Source organism: Coffea arabica, chromosome 8c (genome assembly GCF_036785885.1).
Source record: "Coffea arabica cultivar ET-39 chromosome 8c, Coffea Arabica ET-39 HiFi, whole genome shotgun sequence".
Lineage (NCBI taxonomy): Eukaryota > Viridiplantae > Streptophyta > Magnoliopsida > Gentianales > Rubiaceae > Coffea > Coffea arabica.
In genome coordinates, this window is record NC_092325.1 from 34,031,497 (window position 1) to 34,048,843 (window position 17,347).

Below are 17,347 nucleotides of genomic sequence, written 5' to 3' on the forward strand. Positions count from 1 at the left end.
ACTACACTTCTAGATAGGCACCATATTATAAAAACTAATGTCACTCTAATTTGAAATTATAGCAATCTAAGTAAATTGCTTAACACAAAAATAAAGTGAAATTATAGCAAATAAGACATTGAATGTATATTCTGTGAAATATAGAATAACAATACAAACACAATAAATATCTGCATGTTCACAAATATATATGCAATAACAATAACAATAACAACAATAAAATCCTAAAATCATTGAGAGCCTAGATGATCGTGAACCACACATATATATGCATCATATGTTTCAACACCAAGCCACATTTCATTCAGTTCATCTATTAGAGGCTCCATGTAAACATCAATCTCATTTCCCGGGGATTTAGGCCCAGGAATTAGCATTGATAGGAAAAAGAAAGGATCTCTCATACACTTCCAAGGGGGCAGATTGTATGGCACTAGATAAATAGGCCAGATGCTATAAGCACTACTCATGGTCCCAAAAGGATTGAAACCATCGGTTGCAAGACCTAACCTCACATTTCTAGGATCAACGGCGAAGTCCGGATGCAACCTATCAAAGTGTTTCCATGCTTCACTGTCTGCTGGATGCCGCATGATGTTATCATCATGCACACACTTTTCTTTATGCCATCTCATATCTGAAGCTATTTCTTTGTGGGTATATAATCGTTGCAGCCTAGGCTTCAAAGGAAAGTAACACAAAACTTTGCGTGGAACTCTTGAACCTGCCATCTTGTAGCGAGGTTCTTTACAATTTAGGTTTGGACAAGTGTCAAAATTTTCATTTTCCTTGCGGAAGAGAACACAATCATTGACACAAGCATGGATTTTTTCAGATTTAAAACCCAAGTCTCGAATGAGAAGACTTGGGAACTGTGGCTTCAGGAGGTAGTGCATGCCTAAAAATTTCCAGCAATGCATTGAAGGACTTTATAGTCCACCCGCTCATTGTTTTCAAATGGAGCAAAGTGACTACAAAGGATAGCTTTGAGTAAAAATGATTCCCTGGATACAGCTCCTTTTTTGCATCTTCTAACAATTTGAGAAAGTTATTTGTGTCACTATGATTCGCATTTAGACTATCATCCGTTGATTCTTCCCTACCAACCCAATTGTCCCCCCATTGTGTTGTCCCAATGTCGTGCAACATGTCATTTAAATCTTCAGTATCACTATCCTCCTCTCCATCCCCATGTTTAGTACTATCCCCACAATTTTGGTGTCGAAATTGTTCCCCATGGTGTATCCATCTTGTGTAGCTTTTACGAATGCCTTGAGTCAATAAGTGATCCTCCACAACTGTTTTAGTTTGGTTACAAAAATTATTGCATTGTGTACAAGGGCATGGGATTTTCTGATTTTCAACTTTTTGAGAATATGCAAACTTGAGGAAATTTTTGACTCCGAGTTCATAAGCCTTGTCCTTACTTTTGCTAATCTTCATCCAAGTTTTATCCATGTCCTAGATATAGACACATCAGCCTTTAGTACAAAATACTTTCTAATATCAAACTAAAGAGAATAATTTGTTAACTAGCCTTTTCAAAAATTAAGGCTACAAGTCATATGAAAAGCAGCCATAAAAGTAATATGAAAATTCATATGAAAAGCCATGAAATCAGTATCATATATCAAGAAAAGTAATATGTAAAGCAGCCACGAAATGAACATGAAATTAACCATGAAAGCAGTTTCCTAAAATCCAAATAAGCCATATATAAAGCAGCCATGAAATTAACCATGAAATCAATAGAAATTAAAGAGGAGAGACTTCAACAAATGCACTAGCAATCAACAAATGTTAATACCAACTGATGGTTAATACCAACAAATGCACTAGCAATCACTTGGTGCAAGTTGGAACTGCAACAACTGCATAATCCCTATTCTTTTTGCTTCCTTTCTGTTTCTCTCTATTTGTCATTTTCTATTTTCAGAGACTTTGGTTAGGGAATTAAAGGCCCCATTAGAGAGGGGATTTGGTTACACTTATGAGAGAATCTAATACAGACTGGATGTATTAACCATATATATAAAATAGACCATTTTTTTTATTAGAATTTGTTCTTTTCGGTTTTTGACCATCTATAAGACTATGAAATGAAAGATAACCACCCCTGAATGTATTATATATATAAACTAGAGAACTTTTATCATACATTGTAAAAAATTTTGGATTTACCTTTAGTCTTTGCAATTTTTACGAAACAATGGCTTTCTCCAGTGGCTCCAAAAGTTTTAATAACCATTTCTTTTTTATTTTTTTGGTCCTTTGGGGGAAAGAATAAACCATTCTTTACAGCCATATAAACCCAAAAGGTCAAAAGAAAAAGCAAAATTTCTGTTCGCTGGCATTCTAACATCTTGATAACAAAAAATTGAATAATCAAGTTAAGAGAATAGAATAGCAAAGAATTTATTCCTTTTTCTCTGTTTTGCTGTGGTATATATTAAAACTTTGCTGTTATATATTTCATATAAAATGTCATGCAGTTCTTTTTCTTACCTTTTTCAGAGCAGTTTGAAAATCATGTGCCATATTTTGAGTCTTGGTTCCAACAAAAAAAGGAAAAAAATTCCTTTTTGTAGTTAAAAATAATTGAGAAGTAATGATGTAGCTGCAATTTCAGCACCTGAACTTCAACATGTTATGTTATCCTTTGTTTCTACATTCATTTATTGATGATTGAATATTATCTGCTGTTGCTATAAACTCACAAAAGAAAAAAAAATACAATTAATCTGCTGAGATGGAAAAGAAATTGCTCCAGTATTTAGTTTTAGGGTGAAAATGATAATTATTAAATGGATACACTTGATGGAAATTTGTTCATCTTTCATTTGAGTCAATTTTATTTTGAACTTTTCCCCTCTAAAAATATCCCTCCATGTAGTAACATCTTCTCAGGTTCTTTCTTCTTTATATTTTCTCCCTCCTAGATAAAATTTAAAGATGTTAAAGCCAGATACCTCTACGATGTTATGGAACAAAGTCAATAAAAGAAGAACCGTACACAGAAATTTCTCAAGATACAAACTGAAAATGCAACATTTCAGAAGCCCAAATTGCCTCGGATAATGGCAAGGAAATGAAGCCTTTCGGGGGCAGGACAGAAGCCATTGGATAATGAGCTAACAAAAACAGGGGAAAATTAAAATGTAGGTTCGAAAATGGCAAGGAAATGAAGAACAAAGGGGGAATACAGATATGAAAATCTTAACTATTACAAAAGATTAACCATTGTATGACTAAACACACATTGCACAACAACATGTTAACGGCAATTGAAACCCCAAAATAGTTTTCTGGCCAGTTCCCAAACGTGCAAAATTCTAGTAAAGTGCATGCTTGATTACCACAGAGAGAGAGAGAGAGAGAGAGAGCGAGAGAGAGAGAACCAGAGAGTAAATTACATGGTATGGCATAAAGTACATTTAAAACAGCCAAATAAATTAGGCAAATCAGTCAAGTTCTCTTCCCCTTAAGGAAGCAATTAAATGGCACGACAAATTGTTTAATTTCTCTTTCATCCAACCAAATTAATGCAGTCAAAAAATGTTCGCATTTCATAACTCCTCAAAGAAAGCCGGTTCTGACCATCCTAATCACAAAAAGGTTCCATCAAAATATAAAGCAAGCAATTTTTGGTTTAATCAGTCCAAATTTCTCGAAAACAGTGAAAAAATCCACAAAAGAAAAAAAAATTCTTGGATGAACCCTAACACTGTTCATACTCCAGATCGCAAGTGTTTCGGATGCGATTTGGCCAAGAGTATTACCTTCCCCACTGCTAATTAACAATCTAGTTCATAAATTAGTCTTTACAATAGAAGGCTGAGCAGCTTTTGAAAGAAAAAAAAAAAAAAACACATACCGCACAATTAGCTGAAGAGGGGGTTGGAGAAAAGTCTAAGCTGAAGTCGCGGAATGAGGAGGGAGCTTGGAAGTGTTCTGACTTCGCTTCTTCGGCGAGCTTGACCTGAAGATTGGCACTCGTCAATGGTGCTTTAGAGGAGCATTTTGCGGAAGCAGAAGGTGTTTGAGGTCCAGAGTTTTTCGGTGTTCACCATAGGAAGGAAAGACTGAGAATGAAATTTGTCTAAGTGTTGGAAGAGAGAAGCGGCGACACTTTTGTTTGTCTGTGAACAACCAAAAACGACGTCGTTTTGTAGAGATTTCAGCCACCCGTCTCGCGCCTCTTTCAGATTTCAGACTGGCGCTCTTTTTTTTTTTGGCATCTAAGCACGTCTTTGAGATTCCAGGATTCACGCCTTTAGCTTCATACATCTTTTTTCTTTTTTTTTCCCCTGGTCAAATTTTTTTTTTCAGGTTTCTTTTTTCATACTTAATCTCTTTTTTTTTTCCTTAATCTCATCTATAAATATCAAATAAATTATTTGATATTGGATTCTTTTTTGTGCATGTATATATATGTGTGCTTGTTTGTGTCTATATACATCTTTTTGGGTTTGGACAACTCAATATACAAATTATTTAAGAAATTACCTTACAATAAAACTTACACAATAAAACATGTTTCAAAAATTTAACATGCATAGAATTGCTTATATACAGTATAGCACTTCTTACTCATGCTTATCCTACTCTTTGTCTATTACTTAGTTTTTATAATAAATTCAAAGAAACATGTAATCAAATATTCTGTTAAATGTGTTACAACTCTCAATCTTATTGCACGACAGATATTTTACTGAATAATTTTAATTTCGTATATACCCATTCCATATGAAAATAATTATTACTTATGATGTATTACACGTTATACTAATCTTTCACAGTGCTAACATTAGACTACAAATTATATTCAATTACACTTTTTCAAATTATTTCAGTTATTGATTTTTGGGGGTTGTTATAAGTAATAATAAACAATTCATGAAAAAATTTTTATGCTCAGACATGTCTATTATGTCAACTTAGCAAAAATTACAAATATCTAAAACTAGTTTGTTATTATATCATTTGCATTTTGCTAATACGTAATGAATAGGGGCTAAATTATAAAATTAGGGTGTCATATCTTCTGTGCTTTTGCTCATATAAAAGAATTGGGGGCTAAATAATAAAATTAGGGTGCCATAGTAGAATTAGTGAAATTTGATGAAAATACTATAGAATTGCTTATATACAGTATAGCACTTCTTACTCATGCTTATCCTACTCTTTGTCTATTACTTAGTTTTTATAATAAATTAAAAGAAACATGTAATCAAATATTCTGGTAAATGTGTTACAACTCTCAATCTTATTGCACGACAGATATTTTACTGAATAATTTTAATTTCGTATATACCCATTCCATATGAAAATAATTATTACTTATGATGTATTACACGCTATACTAATCTTTCACAGTGCTAACATTAGACTACAAATTATATTCAATTACACTTTTTCAAATTATTTCAGTTATTGATTTTTGGGGGTTGTTATAAGTAATAATAAACAATTCATGAAAAATTTTTTATGCTCAGACATGTCTATTATGTCAACTTAGCAAAAATTACAAATATCTAAAAATAGTTTGTTATTATATCATTTGCATTTTGTTAATACATAATGAATAGGGGCTAAATTATAAAATTAGGGTGTCATATCTTCGGTGCTTTTGCTAATATAAAAGAATTAGGGGCTAAAAAATAAAATTAGGGTGTCATAGTAGAATTAGTGAAAGTTGATGAAAATACTGTAGTATACAGTGATGCAAAAAGTTGTCACAAAATTGGAACCGGGTAGACTTTCAATGACAACAAGTTATGTTGTCACTGTAGAGAGAGCGTTTGTGACGACTTTACTTGAGTTGTCATAAAATTATTTCCCGCGGCATCAAATGAGATGCGCGTCAACTATTTCGTGACGAGTTGAGAATGACAACTTCCAATGTTGTCACTGATTATGCTTGTGTTGTACTCATCTGTGATGACACCTAATGTCGTCACTGAATTAGGTTATCTGTGACAAGATTTTTGTTGTCACATAAATTTTTGTCACTGAAAAATATATTTCTTGTAGTGGATTTTCTGGCAGTATTTAATTGTACCACTGAATGCAAAATGACCAGTGCATAGGAACTAGTTCTCTTAATAAAACCAGATCCTTATGGTCATTAACCAGCAACTACAAAAGAAAATATTGTATCGAAGTTAACTAATTCTAACAAACTTGTTTCAAGGGGAAAACAAAAAAGAAAAAAAGAGAAACCATGCATTAATAAATCCTATCTTGGCCCAAAAAACAAAAAAACATGCAAATGCGTTCATAATTAATCATTCAAGACAAATTAATTATAATAAAAAATGGCATCACAATAGCATAACTAACCACCCAATATCCTTAGGACACATGTCCTTACAATCTTTCTGTGTTCTTTGTGAATAATAGTGTCTAATTTTGGCTCCAAAAATCCAGTCATTCACAGTTATACAGCCAATTATAGCTCGGAAAACTCACTACTTCTCTGTTGCTCGTGGCCGTGTTAAGCTAAACCATCACCATCCAAAAATTCCAAATTTCTATTGCCAATTGAAGATCTATGATGTGCAGTTATAGCATTATCTAAGAAGGAACTTAGGCACTTGAAATAACGGAAAAGATCAACCATAAGCAAATTGGACAACCCACAAACAATCTACAGAACGTTAACTATCATTAGTCAATTATTAGTCTTCCCATTATCTCCAGCTGAGTCCTGATCAATGCACAACTCCCTAACGTTCATCCAATTCCAAAACCAACAACCAAACTTTAACAACATTTCAACATGCAACAGAGCAGAATCGATCACAGTAAAGAAATCAACGTTTGTGCACATATATATATATGTATATATGGATGACAAACATAAAAGTTAAGATTTTTTCTTATAAAGACCAAGAAAAATTGAATCTTGAAGATTGATATCAGATTATCACCTGAAGCCCTTAAAACCAAAGATCATAATCAAGATTTTCTTTTTTATATTCACCTTAATGAAATCAACATCTGTGCACAGTTGTTATGGATTAAAAGCAGAAAATTCTTCTTTATATTCACCATAAAGAAATCAACATCTATACGCATATTTCGACGGACTAAAAGCAAGAATTTTAGATCTTTCCGATAAAAATTGATTCTTGAAAAATTTCAGTGCTCCTTATCAATTAATAACCCGAAGCGTAACAAGCAAAGGTTGCAATCAGACGCGCCTGAATGGAGTTATCCTTTAAGTGTAACGTAGCAGCAACTTTGTCCTTGGCTTCTCCCAAGAATATTAACCATCCCCTTCGCCTCACATGATTGATCAATTTTCTCACAGGGGATGAATCAGAGAAAATGTTACTGATCAGGTGGCCCAGGCCTTCTGTGCAGCCGCAATGAGGCCTGGGTTTCGAAGACGTTCTGGCAAGTAACGCACTTATTCTTGAGGTACCTGGTGTGAATGCGTTTATTGTGATCTTTGAGGCCATTTTCAGTATGCTTGTTTTCAGAACAGAGAAGGCAGTAGCGAACCTCAAAATCAGGCTGTTCCTTGGGAGCTGGTTTCTTGGGTATCGGTGCAGGTAGTTCTTGATTGGGCAGTGGTTCATGCTCTTCATTGATTTCTTCATGGTCCATAAGGCGGTGTAGGGTGATTGTGGTTCTAGGTGGAAGCAATGAAGATTAGGCAGTACAAAAGTGGAAGGGGAGGGAAAAGGAGCTCTCGGTTAGAGGTTTTGTTTAACAGAAAAATGTATGAGAAATGGTTTGTAAAAAGCGCATAAGTCCTAATTTTTATCTTCATGTCCAGATTGCCAAAGTTTATCAAAACGGCCTATTACATCCTATTTTCCAAGAATATTATTGCTTATCAAAATTTTCATAAAAATTTGGGCAAATAAATTTTTAGCCATTGTGGCTTCGCATTATATTACTCAATTCCATTAGGGTTCGAAAGTGTTCCCTTATAGTTTTATGTAATGTGATTAGAGTCTCGTAGTGTCTAATTATTAAGGCTGAGACTTCAGAAATTAAATGATTTGGATTCAAATCAACTCTGTTCCCCCTTCTTTAGATCCCACTCTTAAAACCTCATAGTGATCAGTATTAGACAACGATATAATTGGAATTTTTAACTAAAGCTGCTACTTGGGGGATTTCCATCAATTGCAATTTTTTGTACAAAATGGTTGGGAGTTAAGTAGATATTTTTTAAACTATAAAAGGATTATGTGATAAATAAAATCAAGGGGATGATCTAATCAGCAATTCATGCCAAAATTGCCCTCTCGAATTTGTCACATTATTTCATCCGTGGATAAAGGCAATAGAAAAGAAGTGGAAATGCAATTTAATTATAATCATAAAAAAAGATTTAGGAAAATAAGCAAACAACGTCGATACTTCATTTCCTTTAATATCAGTGAAAAATTACTATTTCAGCCCTCTTTATTTTTGCGTATTACCAAATAGTCCCTATTATCCAAGAATATCTATTTAACTTCTTGTGGATTTGCACAAAATGGTAAATGGACTAAAATCTCCTCTAGTTACAGGGTCAGTTAAAATTTTTGTCATGTCCTTTTTTTCATATACTAGACACAAGAAGTGCCTAACCACTTTATATAAGGCTATAGGGAAATTATATGGTCGATTGAAAAACCAAATAATAGGGATAAAGTGATATTATAATCTTACCACGGAGCTATTAACAAGCCAATCCGAGCCACATGTCTAGCTTTTAAGCTCAGACTCATTTAATTAATAAATCAATATCAAGCTTGACTTATTTCTTAACCAAGCTTAAATCATTTTTGTGCTCGACTCATTAAAAAGAGTTCCACGTTAGAGCTATAAACTTGGTCTCAGCTCTTTTAATAAAAAAGAAAAAGGCGAGTTGGAATGAGTTCAAGCTTGGTTCCTATGCCGTATTGCAACTCACAAATTAACAAATTTTATCAGTCTATTCCACAATAACAATGTTACTGAATAAAAGTTGTCTAAATGCATTTTACAAAATGACCTGTAAACACCAAAGAAATCAAGATAAAACTTATATTTTTGTTATGCAAAAAAAAAAACACATTATCTCATCCACATATTCTTCGATGTAATTGATTTGATCAACAATTTCATTGTTCAGCTGGATACGGGACTTGTGGAAGAACCTTGGGCCAGTTTGGCAAATGGATTTTACCTAAGTTTGTCTGCTACTAGTTTTTTACCAATTTTAACTACAGTAAACTCACAAACTTCTCAAAACTTTTTACCTGCACAGTTAAAAAAACCCAAAACACACCAAAAAAAATTCCTTTCCTCCTTTCTTCTTCCACCTCAACCCACCACCACCTTCGCTGCTGGCCAAGACTAACCGGCAACCTTTTTCGGCACTTCTTCTGGCACCGGTAGATGCAACTTTTTTTCTTGTTCTCTCCCCCTCTCCTCCCTCTCCTGCTCTCTCTCTCCTCCCCTTTCCCACCACCACCATCATCTCTCTCCCCCTTTACCCGATCTAGTCGCGAGACCAGATCACAGCCAGGGGAAGGGGGAAGGGGGAAGGGAAGGAGAGGGGAGAGGGAGAGGGAGAAAAGAGGGAGAGAAAATGAAAAAAAATTCCTATTTCTATTGTTGCAACTTCCGGCGGAGGGAGGGATATAGAGGGAAAGGGAGAAGAGGTGGAGAGAAAAAGCCAAAAAAAAAATTCCCATTTCTGGCGCTGCAATTGCCAGCGGAGGAAGGGAGAGAAAAAGCCAAAAAAAAATTCTCATTTCTGGTGCTGCAACTTCCAGCGGAGGAAGGGAGAGGTGGCGGGGGAAGGAGAGGGGGAGAGGGAAAGGGAGAAGAAGGGGAGAGAAAAAGCAAAAAAAAAAAATCCCGTTTCTGGCGTTGCAACTTCTGACGGAGGGAGGGAGAGGTGGCGAGGGAGAGGGGAAGGGGGAAGGGAAGGAGAGGGGGAGAGGGATAGGGAGAGAGAGAAAAGCAAGAAAAAAATTTGCATATGCTACTTCTGTTTGGCTGGGAAGGGTAGCGGGGAGGCGGGGGAAGGAGGGGGAAAGGGGAAGGGAGAAGAAGAAGAGATGAAAGAAATGAGAAAAGAAAGAAAGAAAAGAAAAAAAAAGTTTTTCATTTTAAAAATTTTTCTTACTACTTTTACAGTAAACTACAATAAAGTTTTAAATAAACACCTAAAAAACTAATTTACCAAATAGGAACTTTAATATGAATTAAATGTAGGACTACACCTTGATCCATAAATGCATAAAATGAATTCAAACAAGCTGTTCATGAGCTGAGCTCGGCTCAATTGGTTCAAATAAATTGAGTTTAATTTTGTGGTTAGGCTCGACTAATCTAGTTAAAAAAATGAGGGGATCTTGAACTTATATAAGCTGAGCTCGCAAATAAGCTCAGTTCATTTAAGGGCCCTATTTATTATATTCCATATTTCATGCTTTATAAGCACGTCTAGGTCAATTATTGTAAATGGAGGTCAGTTTTAGTCATACCCATACTAAAATATTTGTTTTACATCAAACATATTCTGTTGACGGGTTTCATAAACCCTTTTTATGAGCTTCATGATTAATTATTAAAGAGCGGCATTTTTACTTATCTATTGTTTTCTATTACTAAAATGCATTGCTATAAAGTTACCAAACACTCCATAGATCTTTATCAAGTCGATTGTTAATCTCATATTTATCATACCATAGTGATAGTGGTTATGAAAATTGAACCATATGGTCTTTAATATTCAAATGCTCTCTTAATCATGCAGTGGAAAGATTTCTCATCCTTCACTTCAAATACCCTTTTTATGAGCTTCATGATTAATTATTAAAGAGCGGCATTTGTACTTATCTATTGTTTGCTATTACTAAAATGCAATGCTATAAAGTTACCAAACACTCCATAGATCTTTATCAAGTCGATTGTTATTCTCATATTTATCATACCATAGTGATAGTGATTATGAAAATTGAACCAAATGGTCTTTAATATTCAAATGCTCTCTTAATCATGTAGTGGAAAGATTTCTCATTCTTCACTTCAATTTTCAAAACTCCAACCTCTCTCAAACTCCCAATTGGATCATTTTCTCTATCCACAAGTAAAAGCTTAACCCTAGCCCTGTTGCTTGTATTTCTATCTTGATTACTCTTATCTCTCTACCGCTTTTATTCACCGTCACTCCAGATTTATATCCGCTTTTCTATCAGGTTCTCAAATGAAAAATGATGTGGTTCATAGCCTAGTGTGATGCAGAGAACAGTGAATGTCTTGCACTTGAGATTCAGGAATCGTGATAAATGAAGAACACAGTTCGAGAATCAGAAGAAGATGAATGAATCAAGATACAGAATTCACAACTGACCCTTTTTCTACTCTTTTTCGCCTAATATAGCAGTTATTCACTTATTCTCAATTAACTCCTGCCAGATCAACAAACTAATTCCCTGCTGACATCACTCTAATTAATCCAGTAACTGACTCTTCTATACCAAAGTGAAATACAGTTTGGAATCCGGATATTACAAGAGCTTTTCCGAGAAATTAATACCAAAATGATGAATTCTCATTGTATCATCTGCTCCTCCCTTCCAAAGTCCTTGTCATCGAGGACTAAAAGATGAATATCTCTGCTGCAGACCATCCCAATGGACTATTAATGGAAATGATTATCACAAGGGAATTCATAAAGTGTAGAATTAACATGTGCTGAATACTATTAATTCTCAACAAGAACAATAAAAAGTGGTTTTATATTAGAAAAACAAACAGTTATCAGTACAACTTCTGCACCAGGTCCTGAACTAGGAAAGATATGGAGAGCAGTAAATCACCGAGGAGGAAAACACATACTTCAGGATTCGGCTAAGCCGCAAATGTTAAAAATTTGGTGTAATCCAAATAGATGGGCAGGTTCGGCTAAACCGCAAGGGGGCATCATACAAGGGCGCAGTTACTCCTTTTTCCAAGTTGTAGACTCCCATGTCCTTGCCGCCGCCTTCAGGAATTTCAAGATATCCTTCCCATGCGTCGTCCGTGAAATATATATGACCGGGCCTGATTTCGTGGGCCAATTTGTTGTTTTCCAGGCACATTGAAGAACTATGGCCAAGAAAAATTGATCTGCTTCCCAAATTCTTGACTTCTTTCCAACGGGATGTAATTTCTTTTCCTCCTCCTGTTGTGGAAACCAATTCAAACACCTGAAATTCGGTTGTACCATAGATCGGTTTATCCAATTCAAAACCTTGTTCGTCCTCATAATTGGGGATGTTGTCTCGTGTGACAACCAGAAAAGGTTCACCATCTGTAGATGAAGATTTTACTAAGTATAACTCTTTTTTGTACCATAATTCAAGGCTAAACCGAGCAATTATTCGAGCCTGATCAGTAGGGTTTGCCTCCAAAACGTCACAAACCACGACATTGCCCATATGATCAATTGCGTAAAACTGGCCATCGGTATATATGACATCCGCATAGGAAGAGTTTCTGGTCTCAATCCTATTCCACCTAAGATCCTTTGGCCTCCAGAAAGCCAAGAATCCAACCCCTCCACAGATGATCATCACCACAAAGTCATCGTCCTCTGGGGCCTCTCGACTTGGCCTCAATGACAAAACCATCTTACGGACAAAGATATCAGGATCCGTCTCATACACATCATATTCAGGAAAAGTATTTTGATTTGGTAACTCAATTTCAACACCGGAGAAGGGATTCAACAGGCTCATCTCCCCTTGTTGTCCAATAGTCAACAACCATCCTAGAGATTCATAACACTTCTTGCCTTTAAGTTGAGGCAAGCTCACCTTAGCAACGACTTGTTTCTCCATCAAACTATAGAACTCCCGATTGAAATCATCCTTCGCAGCAAGCATGAGGCAGGGAATCTGTTGCCATAGTCGCAGGCCCTTGAAATTTTTCTCACTGGCCGCTGCTCGCCATGACTTGCAAACTGCGCCAAAAGCGACATAATCTTCAATCTTGTCGAGGTGTTGGGCTATCAATCCCAACATATCATGTTGTAGATCAGACCAGTTTGCCATTGGATGAGTATGATTTAGTTTGCAGAGGTTCGGCAGCTGGGATGATGAATTAGGGTTGTAGGGCAATTTTAAGGTTAAAGGCTTGGCAATATGCCTAAATATCAACTATATATATATACATGGCTATTGGTATTGGATTGGCGAATTTCCATATCCTAATAGGATCTGAAATTTGGGTGGATGTGCAGTTGAATACTCGAATGTCGGGAAATCCTGTCCGATTACGAATGGAACTTGGAGAAAAGTTGGATGTTATACACGTTTCTTCATACCACTTAGTCATCCGGCTTTTAAAGGTTCATTTGGTTCATTAAGGGATTGGATCCATCCTTGATGATATTAGTCAGGATAACTAAGAAATGGGATGAAAAAATTTTAGATTAATTCATCTTAAAAATGATACAAATTTATACTCTCATTATTATACAATCCTATATTGAAAAGATATTATAATATGAATGCACTCATTTGTCCTTGCAAATGATATAAATTTATACCCACTATTATACAACCATACTCTCACATAATAATACGATAAAAACATGAACTAATTTGCCACTATTAATTATGTACATGTACATGTGTCATATGGTGGCATACATATTGTCGTTCTGTGTGTACGAATTTGTTGTTAACAAAATTATTTAGTATAATCGGTCACGCGGTTTGTAGTAATTTGCACTATTGATTAAAGGGCAAATTCCACTTTATCCCCCTACGGTTTAGTGATTTTTTAGATAACTCCCTATGGTTTCAAAAATTATATATAATCTCTTCATGGTTTGAATTAAAGCATCAAAGTGACCCAAATGATCATTCATAATGAAGTTACCTAAAATGTCAAAAATACCCTTATGTAAAGTTGAAATTTATTTATTAACCAAAGGGGGTTATGTGTATATTTTGAAAACCGTAAGGGAGTTACATGGTAAAATATAAAAATCACAAGGGTTAGTGTATCCTATATTTATAAGGGTAATTTTGTCATTTTCAGAAGTTCCGTTACGAATGAATATTTTGGTTACTTTGACACTTTAATCCAAACCATGAGAGGGTTATACATTGCTTTTGAAACTATAGGGAGGTTATATAAAAAACACTAAATCACAGGGGTTAAAATGTAATTTGCCCCTGATTAAAAGAAAGAATTGCACTATTGGGAGGAAAAAAGGACCCACAGTTTGTCAAATGAGTATACATGACAACTAGTGTGAATATCCGTGCTACGCACGGTGCTGATATTATTGAAAAAAATGAAAATAAAATGGTGAATTAAAAAAGGTTAAAAAATTATACCAATACAATTAAAATATAATAGCTGTCTAATTATAGTTTGAAATATGATAGAATGTGTATATTATTCAAAAATTATCTTTTTCAAAAGATAGATCCTGAAAAAATAATAGAAATTTATATTAGAAAATAAATGATATATGAATAAAAATAAATGTAATTAAATGTTGTTAAAATGAAATACTTACAAATATTATGCATTCGATTTGAAAATCTTGCATGAAGGTGCGAAGACTCTTCACACCAATCAACTTTTAGTACGAAAGCCAAAATCGGTGATTTAATTAATTCTGTTGAATTTTGTGGAATGCGTACTACAAATGAAAATGCACGATCTTTGCATGAATTGATTCGTTGGTTGAACAACTTATCACCATTGTCCTGAGAATTAAGTACGTGCGAAATTCAAAATTAGTGTATGTTTTTTTACATAGCTTATAAATAGCATCATAAAAAATAAACATATATCAAGAAATTCTACCTTCCTTTGTAATTCTCTGAGATAAGAAGCATCACAACCAAATACGAATCGTGCATGTCTGTCATGTAGATTAAGATGCATGTTGCTACTGGAATCTTTGATTTGTATGTTAACATTATACCTGTTTGACAAATAAAATATTATATACAATACAGAAAAATTTGTTAAAAGTACAGGTACATGAAATTAATTACCTAACAACAATGTCGACCACGTAATTACAATACATACATACTGTTTTTGAAAAATGACCTTCACATAGTTGTCCGCAATTATTGCATAGATCATAGAACATGTTTTCTATGTTAATGCTTTGAATGTAAGCAAGTATTCAAAAATATTTAATCTAGTAAGAATGAAAGAATGTATATGTTATGATTATAAATTTAAAAAATTTGTACAGTAATTAAATTAAATAAAGTAAGTTTACCGTATGCATGATTGTATATTCAGATATCCATATTCTCTTTGAATTTGCTATCAACAATGCTTGTGATGTTGTAAAATTGATTGATCTCAACCACGTAATTAACTTTCGAGTACATGTATCATTTTCAAACCTACAGTTTTTTGAAATACATGTTGATAAGAGTATGAAACAACATTAAAAGTTTGATGTAGTGTTACTGATGGAACTCACCAACTGCGCAGAGCAAAATCTAAATTGTAATTGATATACAATTTGCTAGTTCCAATTGAACAAAGTGATGGTCCTGTATAGTATGATTATATTCGCTAAAAAACTATTCAAATTATATAGAGTATAAGTAAAAGCATTTGATTTACCTCTGAAATTTCATACGCAAATACCACATGCTAGTAAAATATTAATTTTTATAGCAGACTGATATTATAGGATTTGTAGTATATTCAATAACTTGATACTCAAATCACCGATGAGGCAAAATTTGCCTAAATAAGCTTTACAGTATCCTAACTCTTTGCAAAAAAAAAAAACGCTAAATAGTCCTAATTGGCAATGCAAGTTACGACAACGTGCCAGTGGCATCTAGACCTAATTTTGTTTTGGGTCAAAACCTGGTCCTAATTGGTTCTGCTGTTTCTTGATCATGTTGTATGCTTCCAAATTAAAATTGTATTAAAATAGCATGTGAATGAGCATTTGTCTTTAATGAAGGAGTAAAAAGGATTTAAAATATAAATAACAAACTATAAACGGTTGTTATAACCCACTACTTTTTATGTATTAAAATAAATACAAAAATCTAGACAAAAATTTATAACCCACTACTTGTTTCGTTCTTGGGATTTTTTTTAGAGTTAAATATAGTAAACCCCTTAACTTTACATTTAACAACACTTTATCCCCTCAACTTTACATTTAGTTGCACATTTGTGATTTTTTTTGAAACGTGATTGTAATTTGCAAAGCTCATTTGTAGGGGTGGTTATAGGGTTAGTGTGGTGACAAATATTTCTTAATTATAAAAATGTAACATTGTATTAAAATAGCATATGAATGAGCATTTGTCTTTAATTAAGAAGTAAAAAGGATTTAAAGTATAAATAACTTTCTATGATTGCTAGTGTTTATTATTTGGCTATTTGATGCCATTATTTCGAACAAATTATTTAGCACTTTAGCTTTTCGAAATCATGATTAATCTAGTACTATTAATTATGATTATTTAAGGTATTATTTCTACAATGAAAATTGAGATTTAACACTAGTTCAAGAAGTGCTAAACATAGGAAGTACACTCATGAAAGTAGAAGTGCACCTAAATGGTTTTAGGTGATTAATTTCATGTAATTTCATTGAAAAAAATGAACTTGTAGCTAATTTCATAACCATGAGAATAGGTTGGATTAGTTATGAGTATAATTGATTCACTACAAAAGTAAGATTCATATGCATGAGAAAATTACACCATAACTAGCCTAGATAGTAGTACTCAATGATCCAAAAGTGGCAATTGCACAAGTAGTTAGGGATACCATAACCTGAGTTTCCATTTGTTATTTTACAAAAGTTCAGTAGGATTCATTTCTTATAATACATTGATAGTCTAAATAATAGAGAAAGTTTAGTAGTGCCAGTAATTGCAATCTTCCTTGTGGGATCGACCCTTAATACCCTATACTCGCTCACGATTCATATACTTGCGATAAATCGCGTGTGGGGTATTTAGGGGTTTATAAATGTAAAACTTGATTAGGATGAGTTTAATGTTATATGTATACCCTACGCCCATCAGGGGGGACTGGAGGAATCAAAGAAGGGATGAAAGGAAGGTCTAATACTGGTGAGGAGATAATGAGTATGGAAACTAATGAGAACAATAACAAAGAAAACCAGGGAGAGCTCAAACAACAAGGAAAGAGATTCAAGAGAGTGAAAGCTGGACCTAGAGAGTTGAGAGCTCTACTGAAGGAGGTTAATGGAACAAAAAGGAAGTTTCAGCTTAGAGATAAAGTCATGGAAGAAGTAGAGGTACCGGATCATATAGACAAAAAATATAAGTGGGGAGCGACTGTGGAGATTTACAATGAGTTGCATAAGGGGGAAGGGATCAGC

The 17,347-nt window shown here is 34.2% G+C and overlaps 1 protein-coding gene across 1 annotated transcript; it reads right to left on the minus strand.

The window, feature by feature from the left end:
* Positions 1–11,864: 11,864 nt before the first annotated feature.
* On the minus strand, positions 11,865–13,034 carry LOC113705906 (putative F-box protein At5g55150). Its single transcript, XM_027227810.1, has one exon. The coding sequence runs from the start codon at positions 13,032–13,034 to the stop codon at positions 11,865–11,867; it is 1,170 nt and encodes a 389-aa protein (XP_027083611.1).
* Between the last annotated feature and the right edge of the window lie 4,313 nt (positions 13,035–17,347).

Excerpts from the sequence above, each read along its gene's own strand:
- LOC113705906 (XM_027227810.1), bottom strand. The coding sequence starts at position 13,034 with ATGGCAAACTGGTCTGATCTACAACATGATATGTTGGGATTGATAGCC.